The 18,905-nt window shown below is 55.4% G+C and overlaps 2 protein-coding genes across 2 annotated transcripts in view; both read right to left on the bottom strand.

The window, feature by feature from the left end:
• The window catches only part of MRPL58 (mitochondrial ribosomal protein L58), a 2,322-nt gene extending 730 nt beyond the window's left edge, over positions 1-1,592 (bottom strand). Inside the window, exons 1-5 of the mRNA XM_026046815.1 lie at positions 1,428-1,592; positions 959-995; positions 597-656; positions 343-425; positions 66-235 (exon numbers count right to left, since the gene is read on the bottom strand). Coding sequence (XP_025902600.1) covers positions 66-235; positions 343-425; positions 597-656; positions 959-995; positions 1,428-1,592 — 515 coding nt within the window. The remainder of the gene's footprint in view (positions 1-65; positions 236-342; positions 426-596; positions 657-958; positions 996-1,427) is intronic.
• Positions 1,593-4,912: 3,320 nt separating this feature from the next.
• Positions 4,913-18,849, bottom strand: CDR2L (cerebellar degeneration related protein 2 like). Its single transcript, XM_026046887.1, has 5 exons — positions 18,748-18,849; positions 10,859-10,971; positions 9,452-9,600; positions 8,528-8,692; positions 4,913-7,463 (listed from the first exon to the last, which is right to left on the bottom strand). Exons 1-5 carry the CDS (start codon positions 18,818-18,820, stop codon positions 6,578-6,580), a joined length of 1,386 nt encoding a protein of 461 aa, XP_025902672.1. The 5' UTR covers positions 18,821-18,849; the 3' UTR covers positions 4,913-6,577.
• Positions 18,850-18,905: the final 56 nt, after the last annotated feature.

Here is an 18,905-nt window from a genome sequence, read left to right on the forward strand (position 1 = left end):
ACTAAATCGCGTGACAAGATAATCTAGAGCCCTCTGAAACCAAAGGCTGTCTCAGTTACAGGTACCTTTCTATGAGCTGCTGGGAAGTCTCCTTAGACACCACCTTGGGTTTCTCAGTGGCTTCTGTCACCAAACCTCTGATCTTTTCCAAACATATCGCCAAATTCCTCATTTGGTAACGACTCTCTTCGGAGTTCACAATCAGCTCACCAGCTCGGTTTATCTTTTTTCTGTGCTAAAAAAAGGATGAATGTGAGGTGACCACTGACACCTAATTATGCTCGTCACATTTTGGCTAGAAGTGTGAAATTTAAACGTGGCTGGAGGAGAGGGAGCAGTTACCATCAGTGCCATTTTTTCTCTCACGTCTTCTGGAATCCAGTCTGCTGATGCTAGATGGAACCTAACTTCCGCCTTCGTATTTACTGGGCAGGGAGGAAAAAAAGATAATGATGAAACATTAACAATAATCAGGAACAAAAGTGCCTTTAAATTTCAACCTTTTAAAGTATTTTATCAAAATACTCGGGGAACACCTACTACACTGGGAAAACCCATGGGAATTCTCCGAGGGAGTCAGGGCAGATCCCTCATACCTTTGTTGACGTTCTGGCCGCCCGGGCCGCTGCTCCGGCAGTAGGATACGGTCAGTCGATCTGAAAAACAAGAACAGCCGTGTGCTGCCCCGCAGAAACAACCCTGCTGCGTTTGCAGGGAAAACAGAAAAAAGGGGTGATGCAAAACGCTGGGTGCGAGTCTGAAAGAAGCTTTTTGCCTGAACCTGGCTGTTTTTTTATATTTTTTTCCCAGTTTCCTTTACGGATCCCATTCTCCCTGTCCTCCTAAGGCCCCGCGGTGGCTCTCGACGCCCGGGCTGCCTCCTCGCGCAGGGCGAACGGGGAGTTCGGTGCCCACGCGGCACGTGGCCATGGACGCCGCGACGCGACGCGACACTCACCCACGGGGACGTCGAGGGCCGCCGGGCCGCGCTGCTCCTGCGGAGGGCGGGCGGGATGAGGCCGCGACGGCGGGAGGCCTCCCTGCCCCGCCCCCTGGGAGAAGCCCCGCCCACAGGCGCAGACCCCGCCCCTCGCCTGCACCTCTCCGAGCTAAGCCCCGCCCCGAGCCACCAACTGCTCCCCCAAGCACCGCCCACCCGTAGGGCCCCGCCCCTCTGCGGCAAGCCACACCCATTCCCCCCCACTCAGGATAAGCCCCGCCCCCAAGAAGCCCCGCCTACCACGGCGAGCCCCCTGCCGCGCCCGCCCACATCGACCACGCCCTTCTGCCAAAGCCCCGCCCCCTCAGCGGAGCGCCAATTCGGCAGCGCCCGCGTGTCCCGCCCTCCAACCATGACCCCGCCCCCTAGTGGCCCCGCCCCTTGCCCCTTCCCTTCTCCTCCCCCCTCCACTCCCGCCGCCGCTCACGGTTGTGCCGCCGGTGCCGCCGCCGTCGCCCTGCTCCCGGTCCCGCTGCGGCGGGTACAGCTTGTCCAGGCTGTAGGCGCTGCGGAACTCGGCGGCGGCCGCGGCCCGCTGCGAGAAGGCCGCGGCGAGCGGCCGGCGCAGCCCGCGCAGCATGCGCGCTGCCATATTGGCTCCCGGCGTGCACCGCCGCCGCGGCGTCCCCGCTGCAACAGGGGCGGCGCGCGCGGTGTTCCGGGGCCGGCCCGCTCCCCCGCGCAGCATCCCTGTCCGGGTCCGCGTGGAAAATCTCGTGTCAAGAACCCAGTGTCCACAAAGGAGACAGAGGAGTCCATTTTAATAAAGGGGAGTCCATCAGGGCATTCCCCTGTGGGTTTTTTCAATTTAATGCAGGGCACATCCTCCTTTTTTCCTAATTTCCCTACTGAGGAAGCCCTCTCCTTTCCCCATTTGCCCAGTGCTCGGAAGTTACGGACTTCCAGCCCTGCCAGACATATATTGCTCCTTGATATGTGCCCCCTCCCCTGGTCATGCATCACATCTAATCTAATAATTGTAATTAAAGTGACTTTATGCCCCCCTTTGGTGCAAAACATAATATTCATTAGCTTGTTATGCTTGCGCCTACTCTTCTAGGGTTCCTTGGGAGCCATTTGTTGATTGGGGGCTGTCTGCCCTGCTGCGTTTCTGCCCCGAGGTCAGGTGCACCCGCCTGCTCATGCACGGCGCAGCCTCCATGGCCTCCTTGCCTCTGCTCCCCCAGCCTCGATGGCCTCTCCGCCTCCAGCCTCGCTGGCCTCCGTGCCGCCGTCCCGCTCGCCAGAGCCCGGAGCGACTCCCTTGTTTGTAAGGACACAGGCTTCTTTGTTTTCCCGCTCAAGCGCCGAGTGGGGATTGATATTTCCATCCCTAGGGAAGGCAGCGAGCGGGGCCTGTGGGAGCAGCCTGTGGCTGTCGTTAACTCGGAGACCAGCGAGGGCTGACGAGCTCTCATTTAAAGCTGGTGGAGGCCAAAGGGGAGGTTTGGACGGGCAGGATCCTGCCTGGGCACTCGGTGTTGGGGGCTTTGCTGCAGTCTGGTCTCTGGTTTTGCACCCTGGCCTTTAGGAAGAGATCATCCCGGGCTGCTTCTGCTTTGCGCTCCCCCGGCAATGGCAGCAGAACCTCGGCGCTTTGGGAGAGATGCTGCGATCCGCAGCGGCACGTCAGGCCATCTGGTGACCTTAATTTCCACTGGCGAGCGGGTAAGCGGCGGTGATTCGTGGCCAGAGGGGTGGCCACGGCATCCAAAGCGAGATGACTCATTTTGCCAACTGCTGCCCAGCGTGTCAGCTTTGCCCTTGTGCTGGTGGCATGGGCCAAGAAAGGCGGCGTTTTGCAGCTGCCACGAGGCTGGGAGAGGAGCTTGGAGGGACCAGAATCAAAGTCAGGCCCATGAGAAAGGACGTGTCGGACTGATTTATTGCCTGTATAGGCTGCAAAGGAGTGTTTGTACGAAGAGAAATGATTGCTGCTTGGACCCCACTGAAAGCAGAGCCTTCTCTGGGAAGGCAGGGCTCGGCACGGCAAGAACTTGCTCCATTGTGGCCAGAAGGGAGCCACGCTTTTTGATTTGAGGAATGAGCTGTCCCAATATTGATGCTGGCTTGGAAATTGAACCCCCTCCCCTTGGTGATGTTAGTCCCTGGTGAGCGAAGGGCTAGCGAGACGCCCCTAAAACCTGGTACCAAGGCTGATGTGCCCACGGTCGCCCTCTGAGTGAGGGCAAGAGCCAGGAAGGCAGCGGCAGGGCTGGACCGTGAGCGGCCCCGCGCTCCTGTGCTGGGCCAGGAAATGGGTCTCTCCTCCCTGGGGGGTTTCTTGCTCCATGAAGCCTTTGAGCTCATCCTTCAAGCGGCCCAACCTGTTCCTAATCATGGCTGCTTTTCTGCAGGGCCATTTATCAGGTGTGGGTATTGAAGGAAGATGCCATGTTGGAGCTGGTGGAAAAGCACGTGGGTAAATATCCCCAAATTTCAAATTGAGCATGAAGCTGAATTCTTGACAAGCTGCAGCCCATATCAATCCCAATGGTGTCATCTGGAGAGGGGTGTTGTTAGCAAATTCTTGGAATCAGGCATTGTTTCCTGGAGCATTTTTTTCCCCTCATCCATTTTAATATGCTACAACGATGTTCTCTTCCTGCCTGGAAGCATTAGTGTGTGCTGTTAAACCCATGTTGCTTTCTATTAGACCAGTTTGGGTGGTAAGCAGAGTTATTGTTTAATGCCCCCTTTTTACTCTGAGTGGAGTTGTGTGGTTTTACTTAGTATTTTCAAAGCACATTGGAAAAATCAGATGGAAGGCGGGCTAAAAGGGCAGAAGATGCTTATTTTCTCCTGCTTTAGTCACTGAAATCTTCCCTTAAGAAAAATCAAGGGACTATGAATCACACAGTCATTGGGACCATATTTATATAGGCCCACTAATATTTTCAGAAGCAGGAAAAATGCCCTCAGCATTTTGCTGAACAAACTGCTGATATCTTGCAGCTGTCCTTTTGTTAAACCAAACACTGTTACTTCCATCAGTCATTTTCTGATGTATGGCTTTCAAGAAAAGCCAAAACAAAAATAGCATTTGAATTGCCAGCTTAGAAATTGTGCAGTTTGATAGAGACTTCAGAGCTGACAAAAGAACTTCTTTTTTTTTTCATGTGGCAAATATTAGCAGTCCAAATATATAAAATGTTATATAAATATTGTAGCAATATAGCTTGCTATGTTCTCTGTGCTTTCCACAAAGAAGCCTGAAGCATTTTCTTGACCCAAATCATACATGAAAATCAAAGACATAACTCTCCTGCTGTACCCAGAAGTAAAAGGAGCCGTAAGAAAAAAGCCTCAGCTTTGTGAGAAATGGTGTTTCTATTTACAAAAAGAGTAAAGCATTTTAAAATATATTTAAAATCTAATCTATATTTAAAGTCTGCGCTTAGCTGTGATGTTGATTCACATGCTAATATTTAGAGCAGAAAGTGAAGGAGATCCTATGCAATGGTGACTGCACAGCGAACCTAGGATGACTTGAAACCACATTGCTCCAGCTCTCCCCCAGTACAAATGTTTAAGTGCAGGGTGTTGACAGCAGCTGCCGTGACAAATGCTCGGAGAAAATCAGCTTGACGCCGCTTTTGTTGCTGTTGTTCATTTTTATTTTATTTCTTTTTTTTTTTTTTTATACAACTGCTTTCCATTATAAATAAATAAGGCATGAAGGTTCTCCATACTGTTACAGAGCTGGTCGCCACAATAGTGCACGTGGCTCCTAGTGATTCTGGAATCTGGGGCCATGGGGCACCTGAAAATGCAGAGCATGGAAGAGAAAAGCGTTTGGTGGTGGGTGGCTTGAGGGGGGCAATTCCAGAATGGGAATTTAAGGGGAAACTGAAGTGGGAGGCTGCAGTGTGAGGTGGGCATCACCTCGTGCCAGCCTCGGGGGAGCATCTGAGCAAAGAAAGGGCTGAGAGGGGCATATTTGCAATATTAATGCCACTGGGAGTGAAAGAAAGGTAGCTCCTCAAAATGTTATGGCCCTAGATTTGGATTGTAATTACATTTTTATGGCCTTCCCCTTCAAAAATGGGATTTATTTTAGTCAATATAATAAAAATCCCTAATCTTGGGATTTTGGGAGGATGTAAATGGGTGGATAGAGAATCCAAATCTGGCCTAAAGTTTCTCCAGGCAGGTACAGGATAGGTAGCTTATACAGAATTGCTTTTGTTTTTATTTGTATTAATAATGTCTGTGGCTCAGCGCTCTGGATGGTGCCTAAGCTGTAATGAAATGCTGCTTCTCTGCCTAAAACGCACGCCTGACCTAGCACGGTCAACATGTAGACTACGAAAAATGGAAACTGGTGATTCCTGAGACTGCGGTGGCCGTCTGGCTGTGTGTGTGTGTGTGTCTGCAGCAGCGAGGAGATCTCAGTGCTGGAAAGGGAACTGGAGTATGAGAGGTGCAACCCGGGGAGATAGAAACTCGGCCGAGGCCGATTGTTTTTCAGCAGAAACTGAAATCCGTCGTCTCCTCTGGGAAGGGTATTCAGAGCAGAAGCGAGGGGCGGGTTGGGGTCGGCGGCAGGGCCGGGCTGGGGCTCTTGCTGCTCTACGTGGTGCTTTGCTGTTCTCCTCCTCCTGCGGGTGAGTCTAGCGGGCGGGTTTGGAAGCCCATGCAGGTTGTATATCCAAGGAGCTCGTGGCGATGGGGCCACGGCAGCCTCTTGAACAGCACGGAGGGCTGATGCCTCCGATGCTGTAATAGCACTTGTTGCCTGGCTTATAGGAAAGCCCTGCTCATCAGGTTCCTCCTTGCGCAGCGAGTGACCTGCGCCCAGGGATCGGGGCGGATTTCAAGCAAGGGGATCCCGTTCGCCTGCAAAGCCTGGAGAGGATGGGCTGAAGTACCGGGCGATGCTGATGGAGACAGGACAACCGGTTCTATGTTTCTCTTCAAGTTTGTCCAGTTGCGATGCGCTTGCATTGTAAAGAGCTGAAAAACCTGACTGCTAAGAGAATGGCTTAGATAGCAAGAACATACTGCCCTTTAGGGAAGGGGAAGGTTAGGTGAAGGTCTCTCGGGTTTAAGCACAGGTTCTTAGCCATAAAGCCAAAGGGGAGGGGTTGGGCTGATGCTCCCAAGCGGCCCCTGAAGTTCCGATGGCTTTTTCAGTTTTATTTTGTAGCACTGCACTCCAGCTGGCGCAGAACACTGGAGGACATCCAGGCTTTTGCTTGCAGATAATCAGAGAGGCTGTAAGACAAGCTGAAAAGGAGGGAGGAAATGATCGGTTTTCTTTTTTGAGATGTGGGTTTTGTTGCTGTTGTGATTTCTGGCTGCGGCAGCAACTCATGCAGAGATTCATCGTTCAGTTTCTCAAATCCTCTAACTACCATGTACAATTTTTTTTCCCAACAAGTTGCCCAGAGCCCTAGCTTAAAAAAGTGACTTGAGTCTCCGTGACATTTTCTTGCTTTAAGAGTCTCCTTCCCGTACAAGAATATAACATGAGATCTCACGAACCTTCAAAGCAGTGGGGCCACAGAACGTTTCCTGGGGCTAAAGAGAAGACCTGGCTGATGAGATTGCAGGTAGGACCTGCAGAGCCAGGACTCATTTGCTGCTCTTGTTTTTCACCTTTGTTGAATTGATGTCCGCTTTTGTTTTCTGGATGCGGGAGAAGATCTCCTTAAACAGAGCTTTGTACTCGGGCTGACTTTGCTCCAGCCGCTTGTCCACGGCTTCCACGTGCTTGGTGATGGTCTTCTCCATGGTTTTCCGCTCTTCCAGCTCATGCCCCTCTCCCCGGAAATCCCTGAAGGAGCTGTCACGAGAGATGGGGCGGGACGTTTGGACGCCCGCGTGGCGCACGCTGTCCTTGTGCTGCCGGCACTTGCTCAGGAGCTCTTCGTACTTCTCGAGCAGCGCGTGGTACTGCTCGTCCACCTCCCTCAGGATGGACATGCCCCGCTTGCGCACGTTGTTGGCGTGCAGCGTGTAGTTGCCCTCGTGCCGGCTCACGGCATCCTTGGTGACGATGGCGTTGAGGGCCGTGTCGCTGCAGCTCTTGCGCACCGGGTGGTTCGGGGAGGGCGTCATGGACGGCCCGTGGCTTTTCCCTCCTTCTTCCTCAGAGAGGTCGATGTAGTCCGCCTCTGGGGCGTTATTCAGCGGCTCCAGGAGGGCCTCCGACAAGTTGTCTTCTCTGCTGAGCAGATACTTCTTGACTTGCTTCATCTGCTGCAGCTCGAGGAGCTCCGCTTCCAGCTCCTTGATGCGCAGCTTGCAGTTCTCCATCTCGCACACTCGCTGCTCGAGGTCCGAGTACTCCTGAATGACCGACGTGTATTCTCGCTCCACCCTCTCCTTCCGCTGCTTCTCCTGGTTCACTTGGGACCTCAGGGAGTTCACCATGGCCTGCAGACGCTCGTTCTCCCGCTCCAGAGGCTTCTGGTTGAACTCCGTGGAAGAGCTATGGACCTGGAATGCGTCCTCGTACCTGAAAGAGGGGAGGAAAAAGACTCTTGAGAGGGATTAACCGAAGGACAGGCTGTGAGTTCCTCAGATTGTGGCTTATGGTCATGTAAGTAGCTCCATGGATGCCCGGAGAAGAAAGAATCAAGTGAGAACCTGAGATCACAGAGCAAGAGATTTCTCCTTCTCACTGCTGCCTCTAGACTTAAAACAAATAAATGAAAGAAAAAAGAAATAACAACAACATGAAAATGGTCCAAAACTAGAAGTGCTGGCTCTGCTTTTCTGTGTCTGGGAAATGCTCCAGGATGAGTGGGAGAAGATTTATGAAACAGAAGATGGAGGTGGAAAGGGACTTTTGACAGTGTTGCCCCTTCTTCAATGCTCGCCTCAGCGGAACCAAATTAGAGATGTAAAATAATGTTTCCCAAAAAAGCTGTTTTGCCTTTTCCTCGACAAAGTGGCTGCAGCATCCTATCTTTTAGAACAAATTTAGGGGAAGGGGAAAAAAAATAAAGGCACCAGTGCTTCCCTTGGGAGACATGATTGGTGATGGGTTATTGAACAGATTTCCAAGTTACTAGAAGGCCCAGTGACCTTCAAAGCAACTGCTGGAAGCCAAACTGCAGCCCAGGGCAGAGCAGTCCTGGGGAGTGGTGGGGACAAGAACCGCACGGACATTAAGTGGATTTTGCTGGGGGTTCGATTGTGCCCTTAGAGCATCCCCGTTGCCGCTGCAGCGACAATGTGGGCTGTTCGCATCCTCTGGCAGCGGACGCGGTCGGTAAAGAAGTTTATTGATTGCTTCTCTATTTAAAGAAGGTTCAATTACAGATAGAGCTGAGCAAGAAATGCCCTCGTGAGGTCAATGGATTAACGCGGCGCCGGGGTTTCCAGCAGGAGCGACCACGCGCGGTGGGCAGGCTCTGCCTCGCCGGCAGCCGAGGCGGGCGCAGAAGCATCGTCTCCATCGTCACGTTGTAGCCCCGAGGGTTTAGCCTGGACCCGCACACGGGAGCGTGTGGGTCTCCGTGGGCCCCAGGAGCGGGGCAGGTGTCAGCGGGGAGGCTGAGCCCTGCTCCTCCGTACCTGGGGCTGGAGCACAGCTCCTTAAGGCAGGGGAAGGTGTGGATCGTGCGGCGCCGCTCCCTCTTCTCCCGCCGGATGCGCAGCTGCTCCAAGCTCCGCATTTCCTCCACCTGCTTCTGCAGCTCCTCCACTTGGTTCTGCAGCCCCTCGATGGTTTCTGTCAAGCTGCAGCGAGGCAGAGAGAGAAAGAAGGAGAGCAGAGGTGAGGAGGAGGCAGGCATGGCTCTTCCGAACGCTCCGTAAGGAGAGAGCCCATCTGCAGAACCCACGTTTCTTGTGTGTGCCAGGGAGCTGAGTCCTTGCTCTTCATGGCAGGGGCCATGAAGGCCCTCTCTGCCCAGGCCCTCTCGCACGGGGGTGTTTCCAGAGCAGGGTTTGCAATTGAAACAGGGGATCGTATTAATTTGTGACCTGTTCTTGCATCGGTTGGCTGAAACTGTCACATCTAGGGTGTCAGTGCTAACTCGGGGTGCACTGCACTGAAAGGCTCAGGCAAGCTGGCACCCATTCATTCCCCCCTTGTTTCTCCTGCACAAATAAACAAGGAGAGACTGTCCAGAGACACACTTTTACCCTGGCTATTGAGTTGGTAAAACTCCCCGTGCTAAAATCCCCTCTCCGTGCAGCCACTTGCAAAAGACACAGGATGAAGGACGTGCCCGTTGTTTGCAGGGATGACCTTGGGCACGGGCCTGTTCGGGAAGTTATCAACAAACCGGGGTTGCAGCGCAGGCTGGACAGGGTTTCCCCAGCAGCTCTGTCCCTGCTCTGGCCCTCTCTAATGAATATTTTCCTCTCCTTCAAGGAAAATCCTGTGCTGAGGAGGAGAGGCTGCTGTGCCTCCCTCCCAGCAGCTCCGAAGTCCTCGTCCCAAGGGTGGCCCAATGTCACCCGCCCACGCTCTAGGGCAGGAGGGACCCGCACCACTGTATCTTCTGCTGCGACGTCTTGCTCTCGAGCACGAGCTTCTGGTTGGCCAGCTCCAGGTCGCGCGCCGTCAGGTCCAGCTGCTCGTAGACCTTCGCGTGCTGCTCGTTCATCTGCCGCAGCATCTCCAGCTGCTTTGTCAGGTACTGCAAGAAAGGCCAAAGTGAAGGCAAAGTCCAGGGTGTTTTGCAATAGGGGTTCCCACTACCTTCACTTCCTTGATATGGTGTTACCCGCTACCTGCCTGGAGCCACTTCCAGGTGAAATACTCATACTTGCCCCTGCCTCCGTAGATGTTTCTGTGTCTAAAATAGAACTGAACTTCCCCTGCCCTCCGAGCACGAGTGCTGTCTACCCAGCTGCTCCTTTACTCACAAAACTCAAAGAAAGCTGATATCCCTGTGACCGAACCCCTTCGCCAAGGTGCACGGAAGCTGCCCGGGGGTTATGGGATCGTTTGACAGATCAACCACAGAAGCTGCGTTTCCTTAGGAATTTGGGCTTTAGAATCTGAGTCCATGAAATGCAAGGAGGCCCCTGGGCCTTGCTGGTTTGCAGCAAGTCTGCTACTGAAAGACCTTCTGCAAAGCCCTGGAATGCCTCTCTGCAGCACCAGTGGGTCAGGGCTGCACCTGTGTAAGGAACCAGATCTCTGGGGCTCACTACTTTTGCTGAAAAAGGTGATATTTATTTATTCATTTATTTATTTATTTATTTTTGAAGACCAGCCCTTTACTAAGGGCTGGTGTCCTCGCACTTAAGTCCTCAGCCCCTTGCAGCCCTCATGCTCCCTGTGCCAGCTCCTGCCCTTTCTCTGCCCTGCATCTCTTTAATGCAGATGGTTTTCGACCTTTTTTTTTTTTTTTTTTTTTGTGGTTTCCAGATGCCTGGAAGTACGCCTCACTGTACAATAGGTTTAAGCCTCTAAGCTCCGGGGACTCTTGGAATCAGTCCCCTGATCCCAATGGCTGCGGGAAGCAGCGCTTCAGGTTGCAGCTCCTAGGAAAGCTGCTTAGTTGGAGGCACGGAGCAGGGTTCTGGGTCAGCAGAGTTGAGGGGCACAGGCAGGACAGGGAATAACAGGAATCAGGGAGGAGCAGGAGTGGAGCAAAGTTGTGTAGAGGGATGGGTGCAATGGCTGGCGTGCAGGCAGTGAGAGGCCAGATGTGCCCCAGATGCAGCCCGTGCTGGTTCACAGATCTGCCGTGCACATCTGGGGAGAAAGGAATGAGCGAAGCAGGGGAAATACCCATTAGTGCAGGAAGGGGAACCTCATCCAGGCCTTAATCCGCCCTGAGTCGGACACATATGGAAGGGCCTTCACCTCCCACCCGCTTTGGCAGGTCGCTTGGCGCAGGCTGGTTGTGCCGCGGTGACGGGGCCGGGTGGTCCCTGCGGCTCTACCTCGATCTCCTGCACTTGCTCCTCGTTGGTCGCGTACATCTGCTGCAGCGAGTCCTCCAGCTCCTTGTTGCGCTCCAGCAGCGTCTTCCCCAGCTCGGCCGCCAAATGCAAGTCTGAAAAAGAGAGGCAGGAGGGGAGCTCAGGACCGGGGCAGGATCCGGAGACACAGGGAGCCAGGTCCCCAAGACCTGGCCATGGCCAATGCTTGGTGTCCCCAATCCTGGCTGCCGAGGCCTGAGGGGGCTGCGAGGGGCTCCGCATCCATCAGGATGACAGCAAGGTTGGTAAAGCCCCACGAGGCCCCGGGTGCTCTGTAAATTATATTATTATCTCTAACGAAGGCAGTGTCTTGCCTCCCCTCTCGGCCTCCATCCATCACTCGCTAACAGCCTGACACCAGTAATAAAACCCCGCGTGCCCTGAGGACGCCCTGCACCGCCGGCGGCTGCTCGGCCTCGTCCTCCTCCGGCTTTGTGGTCCTGGGGCCACCAGCACCCGCCGGTGACACAGGGCTGTCCCCAGCGTCCCTCAATGGGCACGGGGGCAGCGTGGGGTCTCCTGGCCATTCCTGCCTCGCTGTCAGCAGCGGCCAGCGAAGGGCACGGGAGGGGGACGGGGCTTTCCTGGCTCTTCCCTGCGTGCACCAAAGCTTTGGCTGCAGGCTGAGGGAAGCTGGTGATGCAGAGATTGTTGAGACCTCATGTTCCCCCTTTTCCACTCCCTCAAAACCTTTAAAAAAACCTTTCAGCTTTAAAGGCTGGCATCGCAGACCTTCGGAGAAGTGCAGGGAAATGATTGTTAATTGTGTGGTCAGCTGAAATACTGGATTTGTCACCTCCCGCTTTAAAAAAAAAAAAAAAAAAAAAAAAATACCCAGAGCCCTGCATGTCTTGCCGTGTCAGCTGTTTCCGTGCCTCAGGTGATGCTGTTTGTGGCTCTTGGCTGGCACAGCTGCCTCCTGCAAAACCCTCCCACATCCACAGCCCTTGGTTGTTTGCTTTAAGCCCTGTCTGCTGGGCTCAGGGGGGTTCCCAGGTTCCATGCAGATTTAAAAGGTGAATTTCCAGCTAAGACTGAAAATCTCACACAAAGCCTCCAACAGCAGAAGGTGAGGAGCAGTTATTAATGTGTGCTATTACTTTCTGTTTCCACCACGGTGGCTTTGCAGTGCGTGGCTGCACAAGGATTGGCAATGCCATGGTGTGTGCGGAGCGGGATCTGCCACTCATGGCTAGTCTAGGATGTGACCTTCTTAATTACAATAATCACAACTTGCCGGTGACCTGGTCTGGGAGCTGCCAGCGCAGCCACGAGCGTCATCAAGGCGTTGGGCAGATGTCCTTCACCTATTTCACAGCCATGCGATTCCTCCGATTTCCAAAGTGCCTTTGGGGGGACGGAGCGTGCAATAACCTGGCTGGGGAGCAGCGGGAGCAGCTGGCAGAGCCGCATGGGAATTTGTGCCTTTAGGCTGTATTGATGGAGCCTGCGTTGCTGCTGGTGACCAGCATGGCACTGTCCCATCCTGACGGAGCGATGCAGCAAGGAGAGCCCCGGCACGGCAGAGACGGCGGCTGCGCTGGGCTCGGGGAAGGAGTCGAGAGCGGCCCCGTCCCTGCGGATTACATCAGTGCTTGCCCACCATATGGCATCCAATTTAATCAGCTGGGGTTGAGTTAAGTGGATTAGGCGGCACAGGAGCCCGCCTTGTAATTTAAAGGGCTCTGTCAGCAATAATTTAATGGGGGAAATGGGCAGAGTTTGGGGAGAAGTGGGGAAGAAAGGATGGGGCTGAGCTCCAAGCAGCCAGTTGGCTCTTCCACTTTGGGCGTAAGGGCCTGGGAGGTTCTGGACTCGAAGGATATGGGGAAATAGGTTCCTTTAGTGTCTCTAAACAGTGGCAGTCATCGAGCTGTGTGAGACAGAGGAAGCCCCTGCCATCCCGTCTCCGTCATTCCCTCGTAGCTGAGCCCTCTCTTCCCACCTGTTGGACTCCTGGGGGTCCCCAACCTGTGGCATCGTGGGGATGATGCAGGTGAAGAGCTTTAATATCTTCACATCTTTGTTGCTCCTAGCCCTGACCATGGCTCCTACGGGTCTGCATCTCGGAACAAACCTCCGAAGATCCTGAGCCAGAACCTGTGGAAGGCTGTGCTTGAGTGGAAGAGCCTGGGGACCAGCAACAGGTATCTGGCAACATCTCATGGGCATGCTGGGCAACTCAACCATATAGGCTGTGGGACAAGGTGCCTCTGCTGGCGAGGGCTCAACAGCTGCTGTGCCTGATGAAGGCCAAGGCCTCTGTGCCCTGTATCTTCAAATACCTTCCCCCTATTGAGCTCTAGCCCGGGGCCGGGATGGACCAAGGCTGACCCAGAGCCCAGGAATGGCTATTGGAGCTGGTGCAGGGGTCTTGAGAGGAGGTTCAGGGAGCTCAGGAGCTGAGGGATGGCCCTGGCTGAGAGTTGAGAGCTGATGTTTAATGCTGTTGACATTGAATTTAATTGCTCTTGCTGTCTGCCCCATTACACACGGCTACGTAGAGTCAAGCTTAGGTGCAATTATTCCTTTCAACATGTAAATAAATGATGCTGTGCTGATTTACCCCAGGGAAGGGTGTACTTGCTGCTCACTTGTTTTTCTTCTTAGTTGCAAGGGGTTGCAACGCCTGGGTTCGTTACAGCAAAGATCAACTCTCGCTGCTGCTCCACAGCAGGTGATGGAGGAATCTGTGTGGTGTGAGCCCTAGCATGCTTCTTGTGAGACATATGTGTCTATACAGACACGTATAGAGCAGCCCGGTTTCCAGCCCATGACAGCGTGTGTTTTGCCACGTTGGTGGAACAAAATAACCCGGAGTGTTTTGTTAAATCACAGTTGGGCCTTTCCCTGCTGCTCTCTTATCCAAGCAGCTTCCGTGGCTGTTTGCTTTGGCTCTGGTGGCTGCAGGGAGCTTGGAGGCTGCCCTGGATCGCAGAGCACCCTGAACATGTAAGAACAGAGCTGCTGTGGAGGGGAAGGGGGAAGAGGGCGAGGGAAGGGAGGCGGGTGCTCCCCTGCGTGCGGGGATTAGGACGGGATGCAGAGCGCTGGGCATGGGCTTGGTCTGTGCTAAAGCCCCAGGGATGTGTGGGTGGATGCCCTGGTTTGTGGAGCAGGAGGTTGTGACCGAGCTGGGATGGAAGGGGAGGATTAGAGGGGAGGAAACACGTGTGGCTCCTGGCATGGACCAGGGAGCCAGGGGAGCTGGTACGTGCGGAAGGGAACAACCCTCTGCACCGACCGTGTTCCCGCAAGGTGCTGTCCTGATCCTGGCGGTCACAGGCCGCCCTTGCTGTCCCCTTGCCAGGGGCACAGGTGGCCCTGCATGTCCCCAGTGGTTTGGCAGTTCCAGGAGCAGCCCCAGCCCCGCGGATGCTCCTTGCTTTGCCTCCCGCGCCGGCCCTGGATCCTGTGTCTCTTCCAGGACCGAGCCCTTGCCTGGGAAAACAGCAGGATAACGTCCCTGGCTGCTGCATGCTCTAACTGCCAAGGTTTGCAAGGAGGAGACAAGTTAACAGAGAAGTACCAAGGTGGCTGCAACATGTACTAAACTAGGATAAGCTGGAGCAACTGGCCAAAAGAGTGCAAATGAGTCATTGTGTGAAGCTGCAAACGAACCTGCCGCCTGCGGAGGGAAGGTTTGTAGCTGTCTGCTTAGGATTCGTGGGTAAAAACAAACCGAGAGCGACAGAAAGTCAGTTTAAAATTCCCAGCTGCTTGGAGACCAGTTGTCGAACATCTGGTCTCACTCCTCTAAGGTATTTACTGAGAGGCGTATTCTCCAAAACCCTTGGCCTGTGTATGTGTTTTGGAGCACATTAAGTAGCGGTTTTGGAAGCCCTGAAGCTGCACCTGGTAGGAGCAGGCGGAGCAACTCTAGAGCCCCGTGGGGCAGGGATCTTCCCTTGCGCTTCCCTGCAAAAGGCCCTTCCGCAGCGGCGTGGCTGCCTGGAAGCGAGAGGCTCTGCAGTGGCCCCGGCACCAGCGCTGCTTTCCAGAGAGGCAGGACCAGGCCCTTGTGCTGTCATTGCTCCGCCTGTCACACGGGCTCCGTGCCCTGTCACCGGCCGGCGCTGGCTGGTACCAGAGAGATGAATGAGGGTGGAAAACGCCTCCATGGTGGGGACAGGCTCTGCTTGCAGGGTGACAGCGGCGGGATGCTCCGTGCTCCTGGGCATGGGGGTGCTGCGGATGGAGCTGATGAGTGACCGTGCTGACAAGCAGCACCTTGCTTAGCGGCTCTCCCAGATGCGAGACAGAGAAAATTCTCCAGTTTCTTCCTTCTCCTCTAATTCCATTCCCTCCCACAGCTGGAAGTATGTGCCTGGCTTCAGCAGCTGGAGAAAGGGGTTTCAGTGTGAGAGCAGAGGGGTATCCTGAGAGCTGTGGTGCAGGACCCTCTTTTCTTGCCTTCCCCATGTACCAAGGGAATCTGCATCCTAGGCACATATATATATATATATATATATATATATATATATATATTCTTTTTCCCCAAATCTGAAGCTTCCCATCACTTCCTCATGGGAAAGCCTGACCTAAATGTCAGTTTACTTTGTGTCTGCTGGTGGCTTTCTGGTCCCCTCTGTCATTTCCATGCCTGAGGTTCCCCTTCAGTTCAGCATTTAGCCATGGAAAGCTCCCTGCTCCCGGGAGCTCCCGCACACAAGTGTCTCGGCTGCTGCAGGGACAGCCCGGTCCCTTGTCTGCCAGCTGGGGAGGAAGGACAGCATGTTAACCGCTGTGCTCCTGGCTTATTCTCAAACCCTGTGGCTTATTCCCCAATCCAGGCGTCTGGGATAACGTCTCCTCAAGGCAGTGAAGGACTTGGGCGAGTTGCTGGCGCGTCGCAGCTTTACGGGTGCCCTGTTGAAGTTGGGGACAGAAAAGGGGCAGTTGTGGCTGCCGGGGGATGCTGGCGCTGGTGCCCTGCACACGCTGGATCCCAGCCTGCCTGTGACCCCCGGCTTTGCATGGATGAGGTGGGAGCGGTGCAAGCTCAGCACCTTGTGTCCTTTTCCCTCTTAGCATGCAAGCAACAGCACGCTTGGCCAGGGGAGGAATTAAAATAAGATGCTTAGATCTGGAGACCTTTAGAGGTTAGAGCCACCAAGCCCTAATTCTGCATTGCAGGCAGCTTGGCCCAAAAGTCTGTGTGGCCTCCCGGGAGGAGAGGACTATGAATCCTGCGGCGGCAGCGAGGTGCTGTGCCGCTTCTCGGAGCGTCTCCGCTCCCGTTGGCACCGGAGCCGTGCCAGGCGGTTCCACTGCGCACGGGGACGTGTCTTGAGGCTCGTGTTATGTCCAGGGGCTCTTGGAGCCCTCCTCTTGGGCCGCACTCCGGTGCTTTTTGGCTCAACCTAGGCTCTGGCATGGGGAGGCTGGGAAAACTGGGGAATTTGGCAGGGTGGAGAGAAGGATCCGCTTCAGGAGAGCGGGAGGGAAGCTGAGGCTAGAGGTGACTTGCAGGTAGCTGCTGGGCTGGGTCTCTGCTCTGTTTGGATGCAGGTGCGATGGACTGGGCTTGCCAAAGCCTGGCAAAGGAGCACAGCCCGGCGAGCAAGCAGTGAGCACCACGGGGCTTTACGTACGTCAGGAAAGGAACAGCAAGGGACAAAGCACCGCGAGGGACACCAGCACTGTTCCCTGTCACTAGCCAGTCAGCTGGCTGGTTCCCGAGGTCAGTATGAGCCCTCGGAGCGGGTGAAACGCGTAGAGGAAGCGGAGCAGCTCCAACTCCATCGGAGCCAGGCTGCGAAGGAACCAGCTCCAGCCTCTCCGAGGCCCGGGGGTGGCTCGGAAAACCGGAGGGACTGCGGCTTGTTGGCTCCCCCTCCCCGTATTATTTCAGCGGGCCAGAGCTGGAGGACAGGGGCAGGAAGTAACAGGTGCTTGGAGAGGAGCTGGAGACACCATTTATGCGGCGGGGCTAAAATGGTTAATTAACACAAGCATCGCAGAGCTCCCGGTTAAGCCAGCCGTTGCTTAGCAAAGAGTTTGGGATGTAAATGTAATAAATATTTGATGATACTGGGAAACAGGGATAAAGGCCCGGCAAGCACCCGGCTCGTGCAGAAACCTTCTCCCGGCTTTTCTTTCTCCCGGCCCAGGCTCCTAAGGAGCCTCTTTTGGCCGGTGCTTTTGTCAGCCACCCACATGCGGCCTGGGCCCGCTGGCCTGTCCCTGTCCTTGCTGTCCCGCTGTGAGCGCGTTGAGCTGGACCAGCCCCGGCTGTGCAGTCACCAGAGGCCCCTGGACATTGCCATCGAGGCCACGGCGGGCGCGGGCACAACCCCGCGCTGGCCTTAGTGGCGCTTTGTGCAGCGCTCCAGTTAATGGTGCCTGCAGTCGCCCCCCAGGACCTTCCCCACACGTGGGTTTCACTTACAGCCTCCCCCAGCTCCCTCCTCCTGGCTTTGCCTAAGACACCCCAGGCCCCCTCCTGCTTCCAGGAGGCTGCACATCCCACAGCTGGGCTTTGTTGGGGGTCGCTTCCTGCATTTCCTCCAAGGGGGGGTCTCTGTGCGGCATGGGATGCCAGTCATGCGCGGCGGGGACGGAGCTGGGGACGCGGCCGCCCACGGCGAGGTGCTCCGGGCGGCACCTCCCCAGTGCTGACTCATGAACTCGGTGCGGCCACAGTGCTCGGCTGAAAACCCATCACACTCGTGGTGCTGGAGCCTCCCGTGCTCGTCCTTGGCGCTGCTGCTCCCCAGCCCCATCCTGGCCCTGGGGCCCCGGGGAGCCGCGCCAGGACGTCACCAGAGATGCGATTTGGTGAGCGGTCAAAGGCTGCCCTGTTCGTCCCGCAGGGAGCTCCAGCTCTGCTCCTGCCCTGGCTCAAGCCCAGCACGGCGCTTAGCAGAGCGGGGCCTGCTCAGGGCGACCACCCCTAGCGGAGCAGCTGGGGTTAAAACCCGTGGTGAAAATCCCCCGGGGTCCCTGTCGTTCCCTGCGGAGCCTCTGGCCTGCAGGAACTTGGGTAAACTTTGCATCCTGTCCAAATGTAGCGGAGGGCCGAGGCAGCGGCGCTGCACTGAGATCGGGACCGCACGTCCTCCTGGTCAAGTAAGTGCCTCTGCCTGGGCGTAAGTGACTTTCCCTGCACAGGGACTATCCTGGTTCCTTTGGGGGCCGCTCACCTGACACGGGACTTCTCCCAGCTGCTGCTTACTGCATGTTAACTCAAAACATTAAGCAAAAATAAAAAGCCCCCAAAATCCAAAACACACACAAAAAAAAACCCTAAAATCTCCAAATACACCCTGTCCAGCATCAAGACAAAGATGGTACAAAGCCAGCGCGAACGCAAGCACAGTTACTTTAAAGCCTGCTACGCAAGTGTTTGTCTTTCTACAGCCAACCTCATTTTGCTGTTGGAAAGAACATTGATTTTCCTCTCCTTTCCCATTCCTCCTGCTTTTATGGCTGCCTCATAAAATCTCTACGAGTAATTTGGTGATTTAGAAGCTTCGGCTCCCCTTGGGTTTAGGCTGGTGCAGCGGGAGCCTTTGGGAGACACTTTCAGCATCCTCAGCTCCACAGCCAATTATTGCTGCCGTATCCATTTCCAAGCAGCGTTTGGGCTAACCTGAGCAGCGCTGGGATTAAAGCAGCCCCTCGTTGCTCCCCCGCAGCAAGTTTGCTGGGGGCCCCCGTGTTGGGGCACGCACCAAAACGGCCCCTCCTGGCGCTGCGGCCGGAGCAGGGCTCCCTGCCTGCATCCCAAGGGGCTCTGAACTTGGCAGGGCCGGGATTCCAGGGCCGGCTGCGCGAAGCGGGGGGCTCCGGCCGTGCCCCTTGCCCGGTGCTGCTCCCGCTCCGCCGTGCGGCCCCCTCGCCCTTACCCTGCTCCAGGTCCTGCTGGTCGTACCAGGGCTCCTCTTCCTCGCTCGGAAACTCCTCCATCCTGCTCAGCATTTAGCGGCGGCCGGGCGGGACGCGCCGCATCCGCGGCCAGCACCGGGCCACAGCAGGGCGGGCCGGGCCGGGCCGGGCCGACCCC

This window comes from Nothoprocta perdicaria, unplaced genomic scaffold (assembly GCF_003342845.1).
Source record: "Nothoprocta perdicaria isolate Ctin4 unplaced genomic scaffold, notPer1 scaffold_46, whole genome shotgun sequence".
Lineage (NCBI taxonomy): Eukaryota > Metazoa > Chordata > Aves > Tinamiformes > Tinamidae > Nothoprocta > Nothoprocta perdicaria.